This window comes from Coregonus clupeaformis, chromosome 7, assembly GCF_020615455.1.
Source record: "Coregonus clupeaformis isolate EN_2021a chromosome 7, ASM2061545v1, whole genome shotgun sequence".
Lineage (NCBI taxonomy): Eukaryota > Metazoa > Chordata > Actinopteri > Salmoniformes > Salmonidae > Coregonus > Coregonus clupeaformis.
Window position 1 is genome coordinate 60,650,976 of NC_059198.1, and position 26,878 is coordinate 60,677,853.

General features: G+C 43.7%; 1 protein-coding gene across 1 annotated transcript in view; it reads left to right on the forward strand.

The window, feature by feature from the left end:
• Positions 1–26,878, forward strand: part of LOC121570264 (ribonuclease 3-like) — a 297,361-nt gene that overhangs the window by 251,303 nt on the left and 19,180 nt on the right. The window contains 4 exon segments of the mRNA XM_045221557.1: positions 239–364; positions 694–707; positions 4,488–4,570; positions 16,095–16,198. Coding sequence (XP_045077492.1) covers positions 239–364; positions 694–707; positions 4,488–4,570; positions 16,095–16,198 — 327 coding nt within the window.

The following is a 26,878-nucleotide window of genomic DNA, read 5'->3' on the forward strand; positions in this document are numbered from 1 at the left end:
TTACAGATGTATAGACTAAGGCTAAAGCCCCTGTGGATTTGACTGAGAGTTGAAGACGCATCTGACTTGAAGGCCTGAGGCTGTGCACCTAAATAACCCCTCTTTCCTCTCCCTCACCCCTCTTCACCCCTCTCTCCCGGCCTTCATTTCTCTCTATCCCATCTCCCCCATCCCTCACTCCTCTCTACCCCTCTCCCCCCGCTCACCCATCTCTACCCCGTTTCTCTACCTCTCTCAGGGGTCACAACCAGAGAATGGAGTTCCTGGGAGACTCCATCATGCAGCTGGTGGCTACAGAGTACCTCTTCATCCATTTCCCTGACCACCACGAAGGACACTTAACAGTAAGGAGAAACCCTCTAATGTCTCTCTCCTTCTCTTCTTCCTCCTCCTGATCTCGTTCCCTCGCTCTTTACATCTTTCTCTGTCTCGCTTTCCTTCTTTCTCTCTGTCTCTTCTTCCTCCTCATCTTGCACTCCTCTCTCTCACTGTGGTCTCTGCTCTCTCTCTCTCCTCTCCGGCTCTCTCCATCTTTTTCTCCCCATATGTTCCTCCCTCTGTACATAGCTCTCTGTTTTCTCTGGTCCATCTCAGTGTTATTCACTGCATCCTTTTCTCCCCTGCTGCACTTGCATACTTCCTCGTCTCTTTGTAGCCCTCCCCCTTTCTTTCCATGTCTTTGTGTGCTGAAAGGAAGTGTTACAGAGGTAAAGAGAGAGCGAGATGGGTAGCCTATTGTTGTATGGGAAAGTGTGTCTTTAATAGCAGGTCTTTGTTGGTACTCTTTTGTGATTACTGTGGAGTACAGATGAAAACAGATAGACCGTCTCCATCCATGGATGTTGCTGTAACATTGTGTGTGGGTATAGGGGTGTCTCTGTGTGCCTCTTATACAATAGTACTCGCCGGAACATTCCAGTCATGCATTTTCCATCCTGTCAATCAATATTGAATGGTGGAAAGGAAAATAACTCAATTTCCACTCTTTAGTTTTGGTTCCTTTTCCTTCAATACTCTGCAGCAGAGAGAGGGGGGGGGGGCATGCAGTGCAGTGCTGCTGTAACCAATTTGTCATAGAAAAGTCCTAACTAAAAGCTGCTAAGTAAAAACAGATCTGCAGTTAGATATTTATTAGTGGAGAGTAGATGTGACATCAATGGGATAAAAGCTATGCAGTGAAGCATAGCTAAGAGACTGAGAGCTCTACTGATGATGTGATGGTCCCGGCCTGCCCGAGAGTAGAAACAGACTTGGACTCAAATGGATTTCAAATTGAAGTGCTCATTCAACACATCCACTTTTTATATAGATATGTATGTGTGTGTGTGTGTGGCATTAAGAACGAGTTAGCTTATACGTCCCACAGCATTTTATCTATTCTATCTCTACTTTCCCCTCTGCTATGTTTATATTTATCATGTTTTTGCCGTCTCTTTTAGAGCGGGCAATGCACTCGTCTTGTTTTGACATATCTTCATCTGCGAAGCTTTGAATCTCAATGTAATATTTAACAGTCCAATGATATGAAAAGTGAGTGAAACATTAAATAGCCTGGCGTGATCCTACACGCTACAGGGTCTGTGATGTATTAGTCCATATGGTGTTTATTTAGCTTTTCTTTTCTTTTTTGTATGTACGTGGATGTTCTTCAAAGACCAAGCCACAAGAGGATGACATGCACCGTGCGCACACACATATACAAACACACGTCCTCACACACCTGCACACACACACACACACACACGCTCACATGTACACACACACACACACAATGTGCAAAGGCAATATTCAATAGCGAGACCTTTGTACTGGGTCCAAATACACGTAAGTACGCACACACTAGATTATTCGCATCCTCATATATTCTTCTAAGGCCAGGGCAGAGCAAAGCAGAGATGATGACAGCGGGGTTGAGGGGTCTGGGCTGAAATGAGTGCTGCTTTTGAGCATATAAACAGTCATGCCCTCTAGCTAGCTACATACAGACAGTGTACCTAGAGCCTAGATTCTGTCTCGTTGCATCTCAAATGACACCCTATTCCCAAATGGCACTACTTTTGACCAGATGGCTCTACTTTTGACTAGGGCGTAAGTACTGCTAAATGGCATATATTAGATATTACACTGAACAAAAATATAAACGCAACATGCAACAATTTCAAAGATTTTACTGAGTTATAGTTCATGTAAGGAAATCAGTCAATTGAATAAATTAATTAGGCCCTATTCTATGGATTTCACATGACTGGGAATACAGATGTGCATCTGTTGGTCACAGATACCTTTAAAAAAGGTAGGGGCGTGGATCAGAAAACCAGTCAGTATCTGGTGTGACCACCATTTGCCTCATGCAGCGCAACACATCTCTTTTGCATAGAGTTGATCAGGCTGTTCATTGTGGCCTGTGGAATGTTGTCCCACTCCTCTTCAATGGCTGTGCGAAGTTGCTGGATATTGACGGGAACTGGAACACGCTGTCATACACGTCGATCCAGAGCATCCCAAACATACTCAATGGGTGACATGTCTGGTGAGTATGCAGGCCATGGAAGAGCTGGGACATTTTCAGCTTCCAGGAATACTGTACAGATCCTTGCGACATGGGGCCGTGCATTATCATGCTGAAACATGAGGTGATGGCGGCGGATGAATGGCACGACAATGGGCCTCAGGATCACATGTGTTTGTGTATTTGTGTAAAATGCAATTGTGTTCGTTGTCCGTAGCTTATGCCTGCCCATACCATAACCCCAACGCCACCATGGGGCACTCTGTTCACATCGTTGACATCAGAAAACCACTCGTCCACACAACGCCTTACACGTGGTCTGCGGTTGTGAGGCCGATTGGACATACTGCCAAATTCTCTAAAACAACATTGGAGGTGGCTTATGGTACATAAATTAACATTCAATTATCTGCCAACACCCCTGGTGGACATTCCTGCAGTCAGCATGCCAATTGCACACTCCCTCAAAATGTGGCATTGGGATGTTTTGGCAAAACTGCACATTTTAGAGTGGCCTTTTATTGTCCACAGCACAAGGTGCACCTGTGTAATGATCATGTTGTTTAATCATCTTCTTGATATGCCACACCTGTCAGGTGGATGGATTATCTTGGCAAAGGAGAAATGCTCACTAACAGGGATGTAAAACATTTTTGGCACAAAATTAGAGAGAAATATGCTTTGTGTGTGTTTGGAACATTTCTGGAATCTTTTATTTCAGCTCATGAAACATGGGACCAACACTTTACATGTTGCATTTATATTTTTGTTCAGTATGTAGGGCCTGCTGCATTAGGTTATATTACCCTTTTCACACTACAGTACCACTAACTTTACTACTATGGCTGAAATATTTTATTTTCATATTGTCCTTTCCAGCACAGTTCCAGCAACTATGGTGGAAGATCATATTTCTCTGTATATTTTATATTATCTCCAATTTCCATTTAATGCAGCTTTGATGGTAGCTGTTATTATTAAGTCCAGGACCCGTATCCACAAACTATTTCAGAGTAGGAGTGCTGATCTGTCCATATAATCTTATACAAAAGGCTAAACTGATCCTAGATCAGCACTCCTACTCGGAGACACTTTGTGGATATGGGCCTTTATAGGCAACAGGAGCCAGCCAGCATTGTCTATTTTATTTGTATTTTACCCTTATTTTACCAGGTAAGTTGACAGAGAACACATGCTCATTTACAGCAATGACCTGGGGAATAGTTACAGGGGAGAGTGTAGCTCAGTTGGTAGAGCATGGCGCTTGCAACGCCAGGGTTGTGGGTTCGATTCCCACGGGGGACCAGTATGAAAATGTATGCACTAACTGTAAGTCGCTCTGGATAAGAGCGTCTGCTAAATGACTAAAATGTCAAATGAGAGGAGGGGGGATGAGTGAACCAATTAGAAGCTGGGGATGATTAGGTGGCTGTGATGGTATGAGGGCCAGATTGGGAATTTAGCAAGGTCACCGGGGTTAACACCCCTACTCTTACGAAAAGTGCCATGGGATCTTTAGTGACCACAGAGAGTCAGGACACCCGTTTAACGTCCCAACCCGAAAGACAGCACCCTACACAGGGCAATTGCCCTGGGGCATTGGGATATTATTTTAGACCAGAGGAAATAGTGCATCATACTGGCCCTCCAACACCACTTCCAGCAGTATCAGGTCTCCCATCCAAGGACCGACCAGGACCAACCCTGCTTAGCTTCAGAGGCAAGCCAGCAGTGGGATGCAGGGTGTTATGCTGTCTACCCGGTTCCATTCAGTCAAAGTAAACACGCTTCGAGTATAGCCATTCCATAACTTCCCCATTTCTTCCTCTCTTGTGTTAATGTTGTTCTTAACCACAAAGCAGCCTTTATATGTGTCCTCTTAAACATCAACTTTCTCTTTATCCCCTCTGTTAAGTAGCCTAGACCTCTCTTCCTCTCTCTTTCATCCCTGGTTCATTGTTGTGTTCCCCCTCCTCAGCTTTCATCGCAGCGCTCTACATCGATAAGGACCTGGAGTACATTCACACCTTCATGAACGTCTGCTTCTTCCCTCGACTGAAGGTGAGCGTGTGTGTGTTTGGTGTGTCTGTGCATTCTTGCGTGCGTGTGTAAGCATGCATGCCTGAAGGTGAGATCTCCCTCTCTCTCCGATCCCAACGACAGCCCAGCCTCCCCTCGCCCGCAAGAGAGGCCACTCACTCACAAATCAATGAGCACTCTTCTCTTCTCTCTGCACCGCGGATAGAGAGGGGAGGCGAGAGGAGCTAATGGCTAAACACTAATAGCTCTAGCATTGACGAGTGGCGGGCAGGTGATGCTTGACTACTTAACGCTCTTATCATGGCTGTGCGGTCCTATTTTGGTCATCTTTAACACTAGAACTGCTGGGCCTTTCAGCCTGTAAGTACCCACTAGAGAACGTTGCTGGGCATAACCTTTAGCATACGCATCAGATGCATATCAACCCGCAAGGTGCGCAGGTCAAATTATTTGCCGTATTCCTAAACAAAAGCACTAGTGCATGAACAATTGTAAAGGTTGAATTGCATAAATAAAAATGTGTGGAAATACAGTGCCTTCGGAAAGAATTCAGACCCCTTGACTTTTCCCACATTTTGTTAGGTTACAGCCTTATTCTAAAATTGATTAAATAGTTTTTTTCCCTCATCAATCAACACACAATACCCCATAATGACAAAGGAAAAACAGGTTTTTAGAATTTTTTGCTAATTTATTACAAATCAAAAACGGAAATATTACATTTACATAAGTATTCAGACCCTTAACTCAGTACTTTGTTGAAGTACCTTTGGCAGCGATGACAGCCTCGAGTCTTCTTTGGTATGACACTACAAGCTTGGCATAACTGTATTTGGGGAGTTTTGAGCAAAATGTTTTCTGGTAATTTAATTTGGATATGAATTGGGATGAAGCATTAGGATAAAGCAGAAGTTGAATTTCCGTTGGACCTTTTACTCAGTACTTTGTTGAAGCACCTTTGGCAGCGATTACAGCCTCAAGTCTTTTTGAGTATGACCCTACAAGCTTGGCACACCTGTATTTGGGACCAACACTTTACATGTTGCGTTTATATTTTTGTTCAGTATGTATAATATTGTTAAATTAAGACAACCTGAAGTAGGGCCTGCTGCATTAGGTTATATTACCCTTTTCACACTACAGTACCACTAACTTTACTCCTCTGGCTGAAATATTTTATTTTCATATTGTCCTTTCCAGTAAGTCCAGGACCCGTATCCACAAACTATTTCAGAGTAGGAGTGCTGATCTGTCCATATAATCTTATACAAAAGGCTAAACTGATCCTAGATCAGCACTCCTACTCGGAGACACTTTGTGGATATGGGCCTTTATAGGCAACAGGAGCCAGCCAGCATTGTCTATTTTATTTATATTTTACCCTTATTTTACCAGGTAAGTTGACAGAGAACACATTCTCATTTACAGCAATGACCTGGGGATTAGTTACAGGGGAGAGGAGGGGGGATGAGTGAACCAATTGGAAGCTGGGGATGATTAGGTGGCCGTGATGGTATGAGGGCCAGTATGGGAATTTAGCAAGGTCACCGGGGTTAACACCCCTACTCTTACGATAAGTGCCATGGGATCTTTAGTGACCAGAGAGAGTCAGGACACCCGTTTAACGTCCCATCCGAAAGACAGCACCCTACACAGGGCAATGTCCCCAATCACTGCCCTGGGACATTGATTTGTCCCATTCTTCTCTGCAGATCCTCTCAAGCTCTGTCAGGTTGGATGGGGAGCGTTGCTGCACAGCTATTTTCAGGTCTCTCCAGAGATGTTCGATCGGGTTCAAGTTCGGGCTCTGGCTGGGCCACTCAAGAACATTCAGAGACTTGTCCCAAAGCCACTCCTGCGTTGTTTTGGCTGTGTGCTTAGGGTCGTTGTCCTGTTGGAAGGTGAACCTCTCTACCATAAAGGCCTGTTTGATGGAGTGCTGCAGAGATGGTTGTCCTTCTGGAAGGTTCTCCCATCACCACAGAGGAACTCTAGAGCTTTGTTAGTGACCATCGGGTTCTTGGTCACCTCCCTGACCAAGGCCCTTCTCCCCCGATTGCTCAGTTTGGCCAGGTGGCCAGCTCTAGGTAGAGTCTTGGTGGTTCCAAACTTCTTCCATTTAAGAATGATGGATGCCACTGTGTTCTTGGGGACCTTCAATGCTGCAGACATGTTTTGGTACCCTTCCCAAGATATGTGCCTCAACACAATCCTGTCTCTGAGCACTACGGACAATTCCTTCGACCTCATGGCTTGGTTTTTGCTCTGACATTCACTGTCCTTACATAGACAGGTGTGTGCCTTTCCAAATCATGTCCAATCAATTAAATGTACCACAGGTGGACTCCAATCATGTTGTAGAAACATCTCAAGGATGATCAATGGAAACAGGATGCACCTGAGCTCAATTTCGAGTCTCATAGCAAAGGGTCTGAATACTCAGTTTTTATTATATTTTTAATTTTTTGCTAAAATTTCTAAAAAACAGTTTTTGCTTTGTCATTATGGGGTATTGTGTGTAGATTGCTGAGGAAATTGTTTTATTTAATCAATTTTAGAATAAGACTGTAACGTAACAAAATCTGGAAAAAGTCAAGCGGTCTGAATACTTTCCGAATGCATGACAAGATATTTTTTTATAATTTTAATTTTTTTTATTGTTTGGATAGAGTCAAGGATATGTTAGCCTATTTTTCTTTTGCCTATTAAAAACGTATAGACTATTTCCCTTACATTAAGAACATTACTGTGTAATGCATTTTATCAATTTTATCTGTAGATTCGATTAGTAATAGGGTTATAATAAGTAATATGAATGAATGGCGCCGGAGAAGATGGCTGCCGTTTTGCAGCCCTCTAACCAATTGTACTATTATGTGTGTTTTTCCACGTTATTTGTAATTTATTTTGTACATAATGTTTCTGCCATCATCTCTTATATCCAAAAAGATATTCTGGATATCAGGACAGCGATTACTCACCTCGTATTGGACGAAGATTTTTTCATCAACGAGGCGGCCACAAAGGATATCCTACAGACACCCGACAAGGTGCAAATCCCTGTCATTTGCATGAGAAAGAGACAGAGATATTGTGGACGTAGGTCGGGGTGCCTTGTAAGGATCCGATGGCGAGCGAGTAAACTGCCTCTGCCATCAATCCTATTAGCCAATCTTCAATCATTTGAGAATAAATTGGATGACCTAAGATTACGGTTATCCTACGGGACATTAAAAACTGTAATATCTTATTTTTCACCGAGTCGTGGTTGAACAACGACATGGACAACATACAGCTAGCGGGCTATACGCTACATCGGCAGGATAGAATGGCTCACTCCGGTAAGACAAGGGGTGGCGGTCTGTGTATATTTGTAAACAACAGCTGGTGCACAAAATCAAATACTAAGGAAGTCTCGAGGTTTTGCTCGCCTGAGGTAGAGTATCTTCTGATAAGCTGTAGACCACACTATTTACCAAGAAAGTGTATCTATATTTTTCATAGCTGTCTATTTACCACCACAAACCAATGCTGGCATTAAGATTGCACTGAATGAGCTCTATAAGGCCATAAGTGAACAGCAAAACGCTCATCCAGAGGCAGCGCTCCTAGTGGCCGGTGACTTTAATGCAGGGAAACTTAAATCCGTTCAACCTAATTTCTACCAGCAATGTGCAACCAGAGGAAAAAAAAACTCTAGACCACCTTTACTCCACACACAGAGACGCATAAAAATCTCTCCCTCGCCCTCCATTTGGCAAATCTGACCATAACTCTATCCTCCTGATTCCTGCTTATAAGCAAAAACTAAAGCAGGAAGCACCAGTGACTCGGTTAATAAGAAAGTGGTCAAATGACGCAGATGCTAAGCTACAGTGAGGGAAAAAAGTATTTGATCCCCTGCTGATTTTGTATGTTTGCCCACTGACAAAGAAATGAACAGTCTATAATTTTAATGGAAGGTTTATTTGAACAGTGATAGACAGAATAACAACAAAATAATCAAGAAAGAACGCATGTCAAAAATTTTATAAATTGATTTGCATTTTAATGAGGGAAATAAGTATTTGACCCCTCTGCAAAACATGACTTAGTACTTGGTGGCAAAACCCTTGTTGGCAATCACAGAGGTCAGATGTTTCTTGTAGTTGGCCACCAGGTTTGCGCACATCTCAGGAGGGATTTTGTTCCACTCCTCTTTGCAGATCTTCTCCAAGTCATTAAGGTTTTGAGGCTGACGTTTGGCAACTCGAACCTTCATCTCCCTCCACAGATGTTCTATGGGATTAAGGTCTCGAGACTGGCTAGGCCACTCCAGGACCTTAATGTGCTTCTTCTTGAGCCACTCCTTTGTTGCCTTGGCCGTTTTGGGTCATTGTCATGCTGGAATACCCATCCATGACCCATTTTCAATGCCCTGGCTGAGGGAAGGAGGTTCTAACCCAAGATTTGACGGTACATGGCCCCGTCCATCTTCCCTTTGATGCGGTGAAGTTGTCCTGTCCCCTTAGCAGAAAAACACCCCCAAAGCATAATGTTTCCACCTTCATGTTTGACGGTGGGGATGGTGTTCTTGGGGTCATAGGCAGCATTCCTCCTCCTCCAAACACGGTGAGTTGAGTTGATGCCAAAGAGCTCGATTTTGGTCTCATCTGACGACAACACTTTCACCCAGTTCTACTCTGAATCATTCAGATGTTCATTGGCAAACTTCAGACGGCCCTGTATATGTGCATTCTTGAGCAGGGGGACCTTGCGGGCGCTGCAGGATTTCAGTCTTTTACGGCGTAGTGTGTTACCAATTGTTTTCTTGGTAACTATGGTCCCAGCTGCCTTGAGATCATTGACAAGATCCTCCTGTGTAGTCCTGGGCTGATTCCTCACCGTTCTCATGATCATTGCAACTCGACGAGGTGAGATCTTGCATGGAGCCCCAGGCCGAAGGAGATTGACAGTTCTTTTGTGTTTCTTCCATTTGCGAATAATCGCACCAACTGTTGTCACCTTCTCACCAAGCTGCTTGGCGATGGTCTTATAGCCAATTCCAGCCTTGTGTATGTCTACAATCTTGTCCCTGACATCCTTGGAGAGCTCTTTGGTCTTGGCCATGGTGGAGAGTTTGGAATCTGATTGATTGATTGCTTCTGTGGACAGGTGTCTTTTATACAGGTAACAAGCTGAGATTAGGAGCACTCCCTTTAAGAGTGTGCTCCTAATCTCAGCTCGTTACCTGTATAAAAGACACCTGGGATCCTGAAATCTTTCTGATTGAGAGGGGTCAAATACGTATTTCCCTCATTATAATGCAAATCAATTTATAACATTTTTTACATGTGTTTTTCTCGATTATTTTGTTGTTATTCTGTCTCTCACTGTTCAAATAAACCTACCATTAAAATGATAGACTGATCATTTCTTTGTCAGTGGGCAAACGTACAAAATCAGCAGGGGATCAAATACGTTTTCCCCTCACTGTACAGGACTGTTTTGCTAGCACAGACTGGAACATGTTCCGGGATTCTTCAGATAGCATTGAGGAGTACACCACATCAGTCACTGGCTTCATCAATAAGTGTATCGATGATGTCGTCCCCACAGTGACCGTACGTATATACCCCAACCAGAAGCCATGGATTACAGGAAACATCCGCACTGAGCTAAAGGCTAGAGCTGCCGCTTTCAAGGAGCGGGACTCTAACCCGGACGCTTATAAGATATCCCGCTATGCCCTCCAACGAACCATCAAACAGGCAAAGAGTCAATACAGGACTAAGATTGAATCGTAATACACTGGCTCTGACGCTCGTCGGATGTGGCAGGGCTTGAAAACTATTACAGACTACAAAGGGAGCACAGCCGCAAGCTGCCCAGTGACACAAGACTTCCAGGCGAGCTAAACCACTTCTATGCTCGCTTCGAGGTAAGCAACACTGAAGCATGCATGAGAGCACCAGCTGTTCCGGATGACTATGTGATCACGCTCTCCGTAGCCGATGTAAGACTTTTAAGCAGGTCAACATTCACAAGGCCGCAGGGCCAGACGGATTACCAGGACGTGTACTCCGAGCATGTGCTGACCAACTGGCAAGTGTCTTCACTGACATTTTCAACATGTCCCTGACTGAGTCTGTAATACCAACATGTTTCAAGCATACCACCATAGTCTCCGTGCCCAAGGACACTAAGATAACCTGCCTAAATGACTACCGACCCGTAGCACTGACATATGTAGCCATGAAGGCTGGTCATGGCTCACATCAACACCATTATCCCAGAAACCCTTGACCCACTCCAACTTGCATACCGCCCCAACAGATCCACAGATGATGCAATCTCTATTGCACTCCACACTGCCCTTTCCCACCTGGACAAGAGGAACACCTACGTGAGAATGCTATTCATTGACTACAGCTCAGCATTCAACACCATAGTGGCATCAAAGCTCATCACTAAGCTAAGGATCCTGGGACTAAACACCTCCCTCTGCAACTGGATCCTGGACTTCCTGACGGGCCGCCCCAGGTGTTAAGGGTAGGTAGCAACACATCTGCCACACTGATCCTCAACACGGGGGCCCCTCAGGGGTGCGTGCTCAGTCCCCTCCTGTACTCCCTGTTCACCCATGACTGCATGGCCAGGCATGACTCCAACACCATCATTAAGTTTGCCGACGACACAACAGTGGTAGGCCTGATCACCGACAACGATGAGACAGCCTATATGGAGGAGGTCAGAGACCTGGCCGTGTGGTGCAAGGATAACAACCTCTCCCTCAACGTGACCAAGACAAAGGAGATGATTGTGGACTACAGGGAAAAAAAGAGGACTGAGCATGCCCCAATTCTCATCGACGGGGCTGTAGTGGAACAGGTTGAGAGCTTCAAGTTCCTTGGTGTCCACATCACCAACAAACTATCATTGTCCAAACACACCAAGACAGTCGTGAAGAGGGCACGACAAAGCCTATTCCCCCTCAGGAAACTGAAAAGATTTGGCATGGGTCCTCAGATCCTCAAAAATTCTACAGCTGCACCATCGAGAGCATCCTGACTGGTTGCATCACCGCCTGGTATGGCAACTGCTTGGCCTCTGACCGCAAGGCACTACAGAGTGTAGTACGTATGTCCCAGTACATCACTGGGGCCAAGCTTCCTGCCATCCAGGACCTCTATGCCAGGCGGTGTCAGAGGAAGACCCTCAAAATTGTCAAAGACTCCAGCCACCCTATTCATAGACTGTTCTCTCTGCTACCGCACAGCTTCTACCCCCAAGCCATAAGACTCCTGAACAGCTAATCATGGCTAACCGGACTATTTGCACTGCCCCCCCACCCCCACCCCCCACCCCATCTTTTTACACTGCTGCTACTCTGTTAATTATTTATGCATAGTCACTTTAACTCTACCCACATGTACATATTACTTCAACTACCTCAACTAGCCGGTGCCCCCGCACATTGACTCTGCACCGGTACCCCCCTGTATATATAGCCTCCCTACTGTTATTTTATTTTACTTCTGCTCTTTTTTTCTCAACACTTTTTTTTGTTGTTTTATTTTACTTTTTTATTAAAAATAAATGCACTGTTGGTTAATGGCTGTAAGTAAGCATTTCACTGTAATGTCTGCACCTGTTGTATTCGGCGCATATGACCAATACAATTTTATTTTATTTTATTTTGAATACAGTTCAGTCTTGCCATCTGTACGAGTGCATACACACCAACCTATTGCGTTAAATAAAATAGAATAGAAAAGGTTGAAATATATATAATAATAATACTAACATTAATAAGAGTAATATTAATGTAATATAATAAAAGGAGATCATATTTGGTGTTTGGCAGATGGAAAGGCTATCTGTATATGGCAGAGACCTTTGTCACGTCTCCATTTTTTTCTTCTGGTCACTGCCGATGGCAACAGTGGGATGCATGGTGCTGAGGATGCAAACATTTATTTATTTTACATCTGTACAGTGTGAGTGTTACTTTACCACTCTCCATCACTGATGTGGAGTACAGCACCGCTGGTATGTTGTTTTGCGCAGAGGGTGGCAGCTCCTGTCTCTGTTCACGGTTCCGAGCAGGCTAGTCTTCCTTGCAATCAACTAGTCTGACAGGGAAATTGATGTGAAGAATTTGTCCAGGGTCACATTTCTGCAGTCTCAGATAGTCTCTCACCCGCTGGCCTAGTTTCATCTTTCCCCAGATATGGAAAGCCATTGAGCTAGAACTTGGTTTCGACATCGGCGGGTAACCAAAACTTAATTCCAAATTTGTCCGGTTTGTTGGCCATGTATTGGGTAAAATGGCACCGAGCAAAGTTGGGAACCGTTGCTCATCGACAGTTATGATCTCTTCTGGCTCGTAACAAGCAATGCATTCGAATAGCCAACGCACTTCCCGCGGTTACTTTGTTATTGTCATGCCACTCAAGATTGGAAAATGCCGCCAAATGCACACAAATTTTAGTTGAGAAATAAATCATACATCACTGAAAACGGAAGCATTTAGCTGCCGAAACTCAATTGGAAATGCAAATAGTAAAATGATAAATCAATATGTTTGCAATTCCTTTTCCTAAATGGGTATGCATTTTTTGGACAAAATTCTAATTGAAATGCCAAAAAAGATATTGCATTATAGCTTCCATGATTGAGTATGCATAATGTCTGCCAATTTGAAAAATGTTACTATCCAGTACACCACTGACACATTTAATGTAAATGCTTAAATTACAAATAATTTCTCATGTTTGCCATTTAATTTCCTTGTTGTGATAGCATGAATTGTGACAAAAAGCAGCTGCTTGGAGTATTGCTTCTTCAACCTTTGTAATGTATTCCCTGTGGATCTGATGATGTTTTTTCCCACTGTTCAGAGAAATTATCCATTGAAGTTGCTTGCATACTTTACCATACATTTGTGTGAAAGTGCCAAGTTTTGCCCACTAGATGCCGCTGTTCCTGCTACTCCCACCACACCATTTTATCCATTTTGCTGGTCTCTTGTATATATTAAATGTAAACATTTTCTTTGCAACTTTGGGTAGAAAATGAATTGCTTTTGCTCATGATGAAAAATAAATTGTGTGGGCTATTGTGTCGTCAAGCCAACCCTCCATGAAAGCCATTCAGTTGGTCCTTCTCTTAGCAACCTAATACTTAAACCCAAATCAGCTTGAATAGTCCAATCCAATGCCCTTCGGCACATTTGTCTTGTCACCTCAAGGTAATAATAGCAAAGAAAATAAAAAGGTAAACAGCCTCTGAATACTTTTCTGTTTGTGATTAAAACATTCTGACAACTGAGCAATGTAAAATATTATTATTATTATATTTAGGAAAAGTCAGGGAAGGTTCTAGTGTTAATGGGCGCCGGTTGCGATCGGGTCTATGTTAGCTAATGTTATTAGGTTGTTGGTGTCTGTTTAGATATTGATCCCCGACCGGTAGTCAGTGCTGTTCTGTTCTAAGCCGCTGTTGATGTTGTTTCTCAAGTGTTTCAGGGATGGGTGAGGTGGGTGTTAATTCAAAAACAGCGTCAGTTAAGCCTCCTCTCGTATTAGATGGCAGGGGATGTGAAGTAGCAGTAAGATTTTGAGAATGGAATCTGTCTGGAGAATGAACAGGTTGGACATGCTCCCTCCCTCCCTTTAGAGAAGGGATTATGTCTCTACAATGAACAGGTTCGTGGACCTGCTTCTTCCTGTTAGAATGGTTGAGAAAAAGACTATGCTACTTCCATCACAAGTGCGCGCATACACACACACACACCGTGGCCTTGTGTGAAGGCCATGGCACAGCCTACAGTGGTGTGCTAATTGCTGTGTGTGTGGATCTCCTGGGAGGCTGGGTGTCCATTCATGGAGGAGCTGAGCCCTGTGTGTGTGTGGGTCTGGTATCAAAACAACCAGTACACATCGAGAGAGCGAGAGACCCTCCAACCCAATACAAACCCTCCAACCCAAAAAGGCCTGTTGTGTTGATGGTATCCTCAATGAAATGATAAAATATACAGACCACATATTCCAATTAGCTATACTAAAACTCTTTAACATCATCCTTAGCTCTGGCATCTTCCCCAATATTTGGAACCAAGGACTGATCACCCCAATCCACAAAAGTGGAGAGAAATTTGACCCCAATAACTACCGTGTGATATGCGTCAACAGCAACCTTGTGAAAATCCTCTGCATTATCATTAACAGCAGACTGGTTCATTTCCTCAGTGAAAACAATGAACTGAGCAAATGTCAAATAGGCTTTTTACCAAATTACCATACGACAGACCACGTATTCACCCTGCACACCCTAATTGACAAACAAACAAACCAAAACAAAGGCAAAGTCTTCTCATGCTTTGTTGATTTCAAAAAAGCTTTTGACTCAATTTGGCATGAGGGTCTGCTATACAAATTGACGGAAAGTGGGGTTGGGGGAAAAACATACGACATTATAAAATTCATGTACACAAACAACAAGTTTGCGGTTAAAATTGGCAAAAAACACACACATTTCTTTCCACAGGGACGTGGGGTGAGACAGGGATGCAGTTTAAGCCCCACCCTCTTCAACATATACATCAACGAATTGGCGAGGGCACTAGAACAGTCTGCAGCACCTGGCCTCACCCTACTAGAATCTGAAGTAAAATGTCTACTATTTGCTGATGATCTGGTGCTTCTGTCATCAACCAAGGAGGGCCTACAGCAGCACCTAGATATTCTGCACATATTCTGTCAGACCTGGGCCCTGACAGTAAATCTCAGTAAGACAAAAAGAATGAAATGTCTTTATTCTTTTGAAACTTCTGAGTGTAATGGTTACTGTTAATATTTATTGTTTATTTCACTTTTATTTACTATCTACTTCATTTGCTTTGGCAATGTTAACATACGTTTCCCATGCCAATAAAGCCCTGAGAGAGAGAGAGAGAGAGAGAGAGAGAGAGAGAGAGAGAGAGAGAGAGAGAGAGAGAGAGAGAGAGAGAGAGAGAGAGAGAGAGAGAGAGAGAGAGAGAGAGAGAGAGAGAGAGAGAGAGAGAGAGAGAGAGAGAGAGAGAGAGAGAGAGAGAGAGAGAGAGAGAGAGAGAGAGAGATTTGTGAAACAGACAGTTCTAGATTCAAAGTGTCCCTTTTATAACAAGGCTGCTTTCCTGTTAATGGAAGTGCTTTTAGAAGTTCCTTTGGATGTATCAGGCCTGTACACCTGGGAGACTCCCAGACAGACCTAGAGAGAGAGCGATCTGTATTTCTGGCTCAGCTAGAAGCAGGCAGGAGACGCTTTTTTCTTAAGTAGCCTGTGATTTGTGCCCACTGCGTAGAGAGAGAGAGAAGTCAGGGAGATGGAGAAAGCAGAGAAAGTCAGAGTAGAGCAATAAGTGAGAGTAGAGCAAGAGGTTGAAAGAGGGAAAGAGAGTCAGGGAATGAAAGAAAGCATGGGCAAGGAAGAGGGGGAAAATGAGAGAGATTGTTGCTGTAATGGTTGCTGTACTATATTTGTGTCAACTTTGTTTTGTCTTTATTTTTGGTGTGTGTGTCAGGAGTTCATCCTGAACCAGGACTGGAACGATCCTAAATCCCATCTCCAGCAGTGCTGCCTGACCCTGCACACAGAGGGCAAGGAGCCCGACATCCCCCTCTACAAGTAAGCTACTGCTCTCGCCATCCCTCTCTCCCTCCAAATCAAATCTTATTTGCCAAATGTGCCAAATACAACAGGTGTAGACCTTACAATGATATGCTTACTTACAAGCCCTTAACCAACAATGCAGTTTTAAGAAGAAAAAAAAAGTCTTAAGTAAAAAATAATAATAGCAAATACAGTGGGGAGAACAAGTATTTGATACACTGCTAATTTTGCAGGTTTTCCTACTTTCAAAGCATGTAGAGGTCTGTAATTTTGATAATAGGTACACTTCAACTGTGAGAGACGGAATCTAAAACAAAAATCCAGAAAATCACATTGTATGATTTTTAAGTAATTAATTTGCATTTTATTGCATGACATAAGTATTTGATCACCTACCAACCAGTAAGAATTCCGGCTCTCACAGACCTGTTAGTTTTTCTTTAAGAAGCCCTCCTGTTCTCCACTCATTACCTGTATTAACTGCACCTGTTTGAACTCGTTACCTGTATAAAAGACACCTGTCCACACACTCAATCAAACAGACTCTGACCTCTCCACAATGGCCAAGACCAGAGAGCTGTGTAAGGACATCAGGGATACAATTGTAGACCTGCACAAAGCTGGGATGGGCTACAGGACAATAGGCAAGCAGCTTGGTGAGAAGGCAACAACTGTTGGCGCAATTATTAGAAAATGGAAGAAGTTCAAGATGACGGTCAATCACCCTCAGTCTGTGTCTCCATGCAAGATCTCACCTTGTGTGGCATCAATGATCATGAGGAAGGTGAGGGATCAGCCCAGAACTACACGGCAGGACCTGGTCAGTGACCTGAAGAGAGCTGGGACCACAGTCTCAAAGAAAACCATTAGTAACACACTACGCCGTCATGGATTAAAATCCTGCAGCGCACGCAAGGTCCCCCTGCTCAAGCCAGCGCATGTCCAGGCCCGTCTGAAGTTTGCCAATGACCATCTGGATGATCCAGAGGAGGAATGGGAGAAGGTCATGTGGTCTGATGAGACAAAAATAGAGCTTTTTGGTCTAAACTCCACTCGCCGTGTTTGGAGGTAGAAGAAGTATGAGTACAACCCCAAGAACACCATCCCAACCGTGAAGTATGGAGGTGGAAACATTATTCTTTGGGGATGCTTTTCTGCAAAGGGGACAGGACAACTGCACCGTATTGAGGGAAGGATGGATGGGGCCATGTATCGCGAGATCTTGGCCAACAACCTCCTTCCCTCAGTAAGAGCATTGAAGATGGGTCGTGGCTGGGTCTTCCAGCATGACAACGACCCGAAACACACAGCCAGGGCAACTAAGGAGTGGCTTCGTAAGAAGCATCTCAAGGTCCTGGAGTGGCCTAGCCATCATGGAGGGAGCTGAAAGTCCGTATTGCCCAGCGACAGCCCCGAAACCTGAATGATCTGGAGGTCTGTATTGAGGAGTGGGCCAAAATCCCTGCTGCAGTGAGTGCAAACCTGGTCAAGACCTACAGGAAACGTATGATCTCTGTAATTGCAAACAAAGGTTTCTGTACCAAATATTCAGTTCTGCTTTTCTGATGTATCAAATATTATGTCATGCCATAAAATGCAAATTAATTACTTAAAAATCATACAATGTGATTTTCTGAATTTTTGTTTTAGATTCCGTCTCTCACAGTTGAATTGTACCTATGATAAAAATTACAGACCTCTACATGCTTTGTAGGTAGGAAAACCTGCAAAATCGGCAGTGTATCAAATACTTGTTCTCCCCACTGTAATTAAAGAGCAGCAGTAAAATAAAATAACAGTAGGGAGGCTTTATACAGTGGGTACCGGTACAGAGTCAATGTGTGGGGGCACAGGTTAGTCGAGGTAATTGAGGTAATATGTACATGTGGGTAAAGTTAAAGTGACTATGCATAGGTAACAGAGTAGCTGCAGTGTAAAAGAGGGGGTGGGGTGGGGGGGACAATGCAAATTGTCCGGGTAGCCATGATTAGCTGTTCATGAGTCTTATGGCTTGGGGGTGGAAGCTGTTAAGAAGCCTTTTGGACCTAGACTTGGCGCTCCGGTACCGCTTGTCGTACGGTAGCTGAGAGAACAGTCTATGACTAGGGTGGCTGGAGTATTTGACTATTTTTAGGGCCTTCCTCTGACACCGCCTATAGAGGTCCTGGATCGCAGGAAGCTTAGCCCCAGTGATGTACTGGGCCGTAAGCACTACCCTCTGTGGTGCCTTGCGGTCGGAGGACGAGCAGTTGCCATACCAGGCGGTGATGCAACCAGTCAGGATGCTCTCGATGGTACAGCCGTATAACATTTTGAGGATCTGAGGACCCATGCCAAATCTTTTCAGTCTCCTGAGGGGGAATAGGCTTTGTCGTGCCCTCTTCACGACTGTCTTGGTGTGTTTGGACCATAACACCCCCCTCTATAAGTAAGCTGCTCCCTCTCTCCATACAAGCTGTTCTCCCTCTCTTTTTCTCCCAGACTCTCTCTTTATCTCTGTTGTTATCTTTTTCATTCTTTTACATGCGTCTCTCACCCTGACCGCTGTCGTTCCATTCAGAGAGGGGCTGAACTGCTTGGGTCATGGATTGTGCTGGAGGAAGGATGGTGAAGCACTCTGATTTGTCAAAGAGAAATGAAGTAATGAAAAGCCACTGGAGGTGTGTGTGTGTGTGTGTGTGTGTGTGTGTGTGTGTGTGTGTGTGTGTGTGTGTGTGTGTGTGTGTGTGTGTGTGTGTGTGTGTGTGTGTGTGTGTGTGTGTGTGTGTGTGTGTGTGTGTGTGATTTTTCATAATTCTTCTTTATGTATTGCTCCCCCGACACACACACACACTTTTTTGTCCACACAGGTTTTGTCCATGGTAACCTTAACAGGCTCCCCTAGCATAACATAGGGAATGGCAGTGCTGTGTTGTGTAAAGCTATTTGTTGTTGGGATAAATAAGCACTGCTCCCAAAGATACATTTTATTTGAGAAAAGGTCAAGGAGCAAGTGTCGTTTGACTGACGGCTTCCCAAGTCCCACAGCGAAATAAGCTAGGCTAAATGTCCATGGTAACTGACAAACAGTGTTTATGAGTGGGTCTGGGTGGGTGGATTCCCTTAAAGGACCAGCCTGTTTGGAATTCATCACAATGTATACTTGACTCTCTTGTTAAAAGCACTTGAGAAATTTGATTCTGATTAAGGTCTGAATATTTCATGAGAAGCAACAGGGGGGGTTCTGATAGCAGAGTTTGGGATGTGTCTCAAATGGCACCATAGTTCCTATATACAGTGCATTTGTAAAGTATTCAGACCCCTTCACTTTTTCCACATTTTGTTACGTTACAGCCTTATTCTAAAATTGATGAAATCATTTTATTCCCTCATCAATCTACACACAATACCCCATAATGACAAAGCAAAAACGTAAATATCACATTTACATAAGTATTCAGACGCTTTACTCAGTACTTTGTTAAAGCACCTTTGGCAGCGAATACAGCCTCGAGTCTTCTTGGGTATGACGCTACAAGCTTGGCACACCTGTATTTGGGGAGTTTCTCCCATTCTTCTCTGCAGATCCTCTCAAGCTCTGTCAGGTTGGATGGGGAGTGTCGCTGCACAGCTATTTTCAGGTCTCTCCAGAGATGTTCGATCGGGTTCAAGTCCAGGCTCTGGCTGAACCACTCAAGGACATTCAGAGACTTGTCCCGAAGCCACTCCTGCGTTGTCTTGGCTGTGTGCTTAGGGTTGTTGTCCTGTTGGAAGGTGAACCTTCGCCCCAGTCTGAGGTCCTGAGTGCTCTGGAGTAGGTTTTCATCAAGGATCTCTCTGTACGTTGTTCCGTTCATCTTTCGCTCGATCCTGACTAGTCTCCCAGTCCCTGCCGCTGAAAAACATCCCCAGAGCATGATGCTGCCACCAACATGCTAGGGATGGTGCCAGGTTTACTCCAGACATGGCACTTGGCATTCAGGCCAAAGAGTTCAATCTTGGTTTCATCAGACCATATAATCTTGTTTCTCATGGTCTGAGAGTCCTTTAGGTGCCTTTTGGCAAACTCCAAGCGGGCTGTCATGTGCCTTTTACTGAGGAGTGGCTTCCATCTGGCCACTCTTCCATAAAGGCCTGATTGGTGGAGGGCTGCAGAGATGGTTTTCCATAATTGCTCAGTTTGGCTGGTCAGCCAGCTCTAGGAAGAGCCTTGGTGGTTCCAAACTTCTTCCATTGATAGAGGCTACTGTGTTCTTGGGGACCTTCAAAGCTGCAGACATTTCTTGGTACCCTTCCCCAGATCTGTGCCTCGACACAATCCTGTCTCGGAGCTCTACAGACAATTCCTTCGACCTCATGGCTTGGTTTTTGCTCTGACATGCACTTTCAACTGTGGGACCTTATATAGACAGGTGTGTGCTCTGCCATTTTGATCCAGCATTACAACGTTGGATTCCTCCATTTTAGAATTTTGTGTGAGTCATAACCTTTATACAATATGTATATGAAGCCTTTCCGTGATTCCTCACATCATATTGCTTTGCCTCCTTCTAAACCGTATTGGAGGAGAACATCCAAGGAGATAGGGGTAGATAGGATGCAAGGATTCAAGAAAATATACATTGGGGAAAAATACCTATGCAACAAGGGAAAGACCCCCTCACACGTTTCATACACCATCTGGTACTCTGACAGTTTGATCATCAACACCCTTCCCTCTGTCAAATCTCAGAGAGAAAGCACTCAGGGTGATTTTAACATTGGCGTCAGCATACAATCCTTCAAGGGGCAATCTGCAATTCAAATAACAACAAAGCAGATACCCCGCCACCTTTTTAGGTAAACAGCTTAGAGAAGGGTCTGGAGAAATGTAACCACTCTCAAATTCATAGACTGGGATATGGATGCAATACCCATATGTTGTTTACAATTACATTGTTTACAAACAATGGAGTAAAACAAGCTTATATTTTGGGTTCTGATTGGGGTAAAACAGTTTAACTAAGATCATGATATATTTATAAGTTATATTCTTCAAGAATCAATGGTTATATATAATTAATTTGAAAGTACAAAAATGGATGTCGCAATCGCATATTGGCCCTTTAAGCTTTCCCACTACAGTGTTAGAAATCTCCTCACCAGGGGTAGTACACTACAGACTGCAGTGGCCACAGTAGAAACACTATCGATTTGCTTCATTCAAACATTTCACCCAATAATCTAGGTGTTTGCGTGTTGGAGTGGGGTGAGACCTTCACTTGCTGAGAGTTCTAGTGCAGACTGGAATGTAACCAACCACAACCCTGGTAGAGTTTGACCTGGTCAACTTGACATTGATGACCCCTCACCCTGAACCTGGACCCTCAAATTCAAATCAGGAACTCAAATCCAGTTCCACTACTGTTCATTCTTCCCCTCTAATCAGGGACTGATTTAGACCTGGAACACCAGGTGGGTGCAATTATTTATCAGGTAGAACAGAAGAAAACAGAAGTAGTCCGGACCTCGAAGGGTAAGATTTGCATACCCCTGGTCTAGGCGGGCCTTATGTGAACAGTGATACTACATTTCAAATCAAACCCTTAGTCCCTACTCCCTTGGTAGACAACAATGTAACCAACACCCCTGGGCTAGGGCTCAATTTGGAACGCAACTTGACAGTGTTTGTAAGGGAGGGTTCTGAGTCTTCCATGATGAGCCCATGCAGACTGAAATCTAACCAACGAACTGACATGGGCTGTGTCCCAAAAGGCACCATATTATCTTCAGTATACAGTGCATTCGGAAAGTATTCAGACCCCTTGACCTTTTCCACATTTCGTTACGTTACAGCCTTATTCTAAAATGGATTAAATAAAACAAATCCTCATCAATCTACACACAATACCCCTTAATGACAAAGTGAAAACAGGTTTTGATATTTTTTTGCTAATTTATTAAAACTTAAAAACAGAAATACCTTATTTACGTAAGTATTCAGACCCTTTGCTATGAGACACAAAATTGAGCTCAGGTGCATCCTGTTTCCATTGATCATCCTTGAGATTTTTCTACAACTTGATAAGAGTCCACCTGTGGTAAATTCAATTGATTGGACATGATTTGGAAAGGCACAGACCTGTCTATATAAGGTCCCACAGCTGACAGTGCATGTCAGAGCAACAACCAAGCCATGAGGTCAAAGGAATTGTCCTTAGAGCTCCGAGACAGGATTGTGTTGAGGCACAGATCTGGGGACGGGTACCAAAACATTTCTGCAGCATTGAAGGTCCCCAAGAACACAGTGGCCTCCATCGTTCTTATATGGAAGAAGTTTGGAACCACCAAGACTCTTCTTAGAGCTGACTGCCCGGCCAAACTGAGCAATTGGGGGAGAAGTTATTTGGTCAGGGAGGTGACCAAGAACCCGATGGTCACTCTGACAGAGCTCCAGAGTTCCTCTGTGGAGATGGGAGAACGTTCCATCTGTGAGTCTCCTGAGTGGCGCAGTGGTCTAAGGCACTGCTTCGCAGTGCTAACTGTGCCACTAGAGATCCTGGTTCGAATCCAGGCTCTGTCGCAGCCGGCCGCGACCGGGAGACTACATCCGGCAGGGATGTAGCTCAGTTGATAGAGCATGGCGTTTGCAACGCCAGGGTTGTGGGTTCGATTCCCACGGGGGGCCAGTATAAAAAAATATATATGTATTCACTAACTGTAAGTCGCTCTGGATAAGAGCGTCTGCTAAATGACTAAAATGTAATGTAAATGTTCCAGAAGGACAACCATCTCTGCAGCATTGCACCAATCATGTCTTTATGGTAGAGTGGCCAGACGGAAGCCACTCCTCAGTAAAAGACACATGACAGCCCGCTTGAAGTTTGCCAAAAGGCACCTAAAGGACTCTCAGACCATGAGAAACAAGATTCTCTGGTCTGATGAAACCAAGATTGAACTCTTTGGCCTGAATGCCAAGTGTCATGTCTGGAGGAAACCTGGCACAATCCCTAGCATGTTGGTGGCAGCATCATGTTCTGGGGATGTTTTTCAGCGGCAGGGACTGGGAGAACAGTCATGATCGAGGGAAAGATTAATGGAGCAAAGTACAGAGAGATCCTTGATGAAAACCTGCTCCAGAGAGCCCAGCCAGAGCCCGGACTTGAACCCGATCGAACATCTCTGGAGAGACCTGAAAATGGCTGTGCAGCAACACTCCCCATCCAACCTGACAGAGCTTGAGAGGATCTGCAGAGAAGAATGGGAGAAACTCCCCAAATACAGGTGTGCCAAGCTTGTAGCATCATACCCAAAGGTGCTTCAACAAAGAACTGAGGAAAGGGTCTGAATACTTATGTAAATGTGATATTTCAAGTTTTTTTTTTTCTAAACACCTGTTTTTGCTTGGTCATTATGGGGTATTGTGTGTAAAATTTGTGTGTACAAGTTTCATTTCATAAATTTTAGAACAAGGCTGTAACGTAACAAAATGAGGAAAAAGTCAAGGGGTCTGAATTCTTTCCGAATGCACTGTATAGTGTACTACCAGAAGCCTTATGGGGAATATATAGGGAATAGGGTGTCATTTGGGCTTAGTCACCTAGACAACCATGACACCTCACTCTGAACCAGCTCTCTACATGAGGTCATGACTACAGAGACTAGGGGAATTGGTTTAAAGTGCATTCCATACACACTTTCACTCACACACACACAAAATTCCACTCTCCTCTTAGACAGGAAAATGTGTCCAAGTCGGCGATTTATTAAAGAGTGCTTTTAGCGTGAAGGAAAATGGAGAGTCACACAGAGTGTTCTAGGCCCCTAACAAAGAGACTAGCTGCACAGAGAACTTGACTGAGTCTGTGGCCACTACTACAGACTCTAAGAGCCTTCTGTACTTTGCATATCTGTCTGCATTTTCATTCATTCATTGTATATATTTATGCAGGGCAATCTACTCAGTAACAATTGCCTGAGTCCTGGGATCCATCAAATCAATACAAACACACATATTATATACTGAACACTAATATAAATGCCACATGCAACAATTTCATTGATTTAGCGAAGTTACAGTTCATATGAGGAAATCAGACAATTTATATAAATTCAATAGGCCCAAATCAATGGATTTCACATGATTGGGCACACAGATGTGCATCTGTTGGTCACAGATAACATTAAAAAAAATTGCCTCAGGATCTCGTCAAGGTATTTCTGTGCATTCAAATTGCTGTTGATAAAATGCAATTGTGTTCGTTGTCCGTACCTAATGCCTGCCCATACCAATACCCCACCACCAGCATGGAGCACTCTGTTCACAACGTTAACATCAGCAAACCGCTCGCCCACACGACGCCATACACATGGTCTGCGGTTGTGAGGCCGGTTGGATGTACTGCCAAATTCTCTAAAACGACATCTGTGGCATTGTGTTGTGTGATTGATAGAGGAATTATGATTGTGACTAAAATTGTTAACCCCAATACTGATGATGACTGTGTGAACTGTGTTAGGGTTATCATTATAAACCCACTAACAGAGGGGGTAAGTTAGAAACTGCTGAGACAAACATTCCAGGATGAAGGGGACTGAAAAACTGTTTAAAGGCCTCCTAAAGGTGGGCGGAGCAAAGTGCCTTTGTGTGTCAAGGGGTATAAAAGCTGTATATGTGTTTTTTGGCGGCAGAGCTCTCCATGATTAAACATACAGATCATTCTTGCCGGTTGTGGACCTTTGTTTAATTCATGATTAAACCAGAGCCTTACACCCTCTGGGAATTATTCAGAGCATTAAGTTTGATTAATTAGAGATATAAATTCTCGTGGCAAATGGTCCTTCGAGCGGAGCTCAAAATACGTCTTTATCGTTCTGAGGACACCGAAAACCGTGCACGGGCGGATGATAGCATCCGTATAGAATAGACCTGGCTTTTGACGTTAAGGTTATAAACAGGCCAGTGATTAACCTAATGAACGATAAAGACGTTGACGAAATCTGAAAAAATATTTAAATCCCAACTGCAAGGATGAGGTCAGTAATTTTTATTCATGGATTTTGGTGAAATGATTTGAACTTGTGTGAAGGGCAGAGAAGTTACCAAAATCTCATAAGGGTATAAAAGAAGGAAGGGGGGTCCGAAAATGACTCTGGGTAATAGGCCTATACCAAAATAAACTAGTTAATATTGAGATTGTACAAGATACAGTCTTTACAATATAAACAGGAAGGGAGATAATTATCATCGTGTGAGATAGCTACATTAAACAAGTCAAGAGTCATAAACAACTGGGGATTTGCTCTAACTCTGTCTATTTCATAAAACTAGAGCAGTTACGACCTCTGGGTCGCGTATAAGGTTGTATACGTGTGAGACCTAATGATCCATCGAAATATGTGATCATTGTTTCAAGGAAGGGACTAAAATAGGTTGCGTGAGAAAAAAAAAATGGTTGTCCCATCCGTTTCATGAAATGGGGGTCTTAAAAAACTCTGGCTTACGGGTTGAATAATTTAAATGGTTGATTACAAAAGCAGATCATAACAATTACTCAAAAGTCGCACCTAATAATAAGTCCCAAAGAAAATAATTATTGATTGAATTATTACTAAACGGGGGGATTTCTTCTTTTTCTACCATGGGAAATAAATATTCTAAAGGGATCCGAGAATTAATGGGGGATGAAAGATATATGTTAGGAAGGGATCAAAGAAATATGTATGGATCCATTTGGGAGAAGAGGTATGGATTTATTGGGCATCTCGATGTAGAGAAATTAGAGGCTATGATTAGACAGATGCATGTAAACTGTGGAACGGATTTCAAGAAACAGCGAGGGGAGGGGCTAGAGACAGCGAGAGTATGGCTTTTGGAGAGTCAGGAAAGACTAGAGAATTTAAACACAGAGTTGAAGAGATTAGATAGCTATAATAAATCAGGGAGGCAGAATAGGGGAGGAGATAAGAGGAAGTGCTTTAACTGTAACAAGGAGGGTCATTTTGCCAGAGAGTGTGAGGCCCCGTGTAAATACTGTAACAAAACAGGTCATAACCATCGCGACTGCAGAGATAAAGGAAAGGGCAGTGTCCGGGAAATGACAGTCCATTTTTTTGGTTCCACGGGTAAAATGTTTGAAGAAGTGATTTGTGTCGATTAAGAATTGGCTAAAAACACACAAAGCGATTATTTGAGAGGTACCTATACATTTCTAACGATATATAAGTATGAACTTTCTCACCCAAACGTAGACGTACGTCATGGGTGAGAAAGTAGAGAATATTTACATTTACATTTTTAGTCATTTAGCAGACGCTCTTGTCCAGAGCGACTTACAGGAGCAATTAGGGTTAGGCCTTGCTTAGGGGCACATCGACAGATTTTTTGCCTGGTCGGCTCGGGGATTGGAACCGGCGACCTCTCGGTTGCTGGCACGGCGCTCTTGGTCACTAAGCTACCTGCCGCCCCATATGAGTTTAAGGTTGTGCCGTTGTTTGATTATGTGATAAGGTTTAATGGGTAATCGGACCATAACTAATGTGGTTATAGAAGAGAGCTGGGATCACAGTCTCAAAGAAAACCATTAGTAACACACTACGCCGTCATGGATTAAAATCCTGCAGCGCATGCAAGGTCCCCCTACTCAAGCCAGTGCATGTCCAGGCCCGTCTGAAGTTTGCCAATGACCATCTGGATGATCCAGAGTAGGAATGGAAGAAGGTCATGTGGTCTGATGA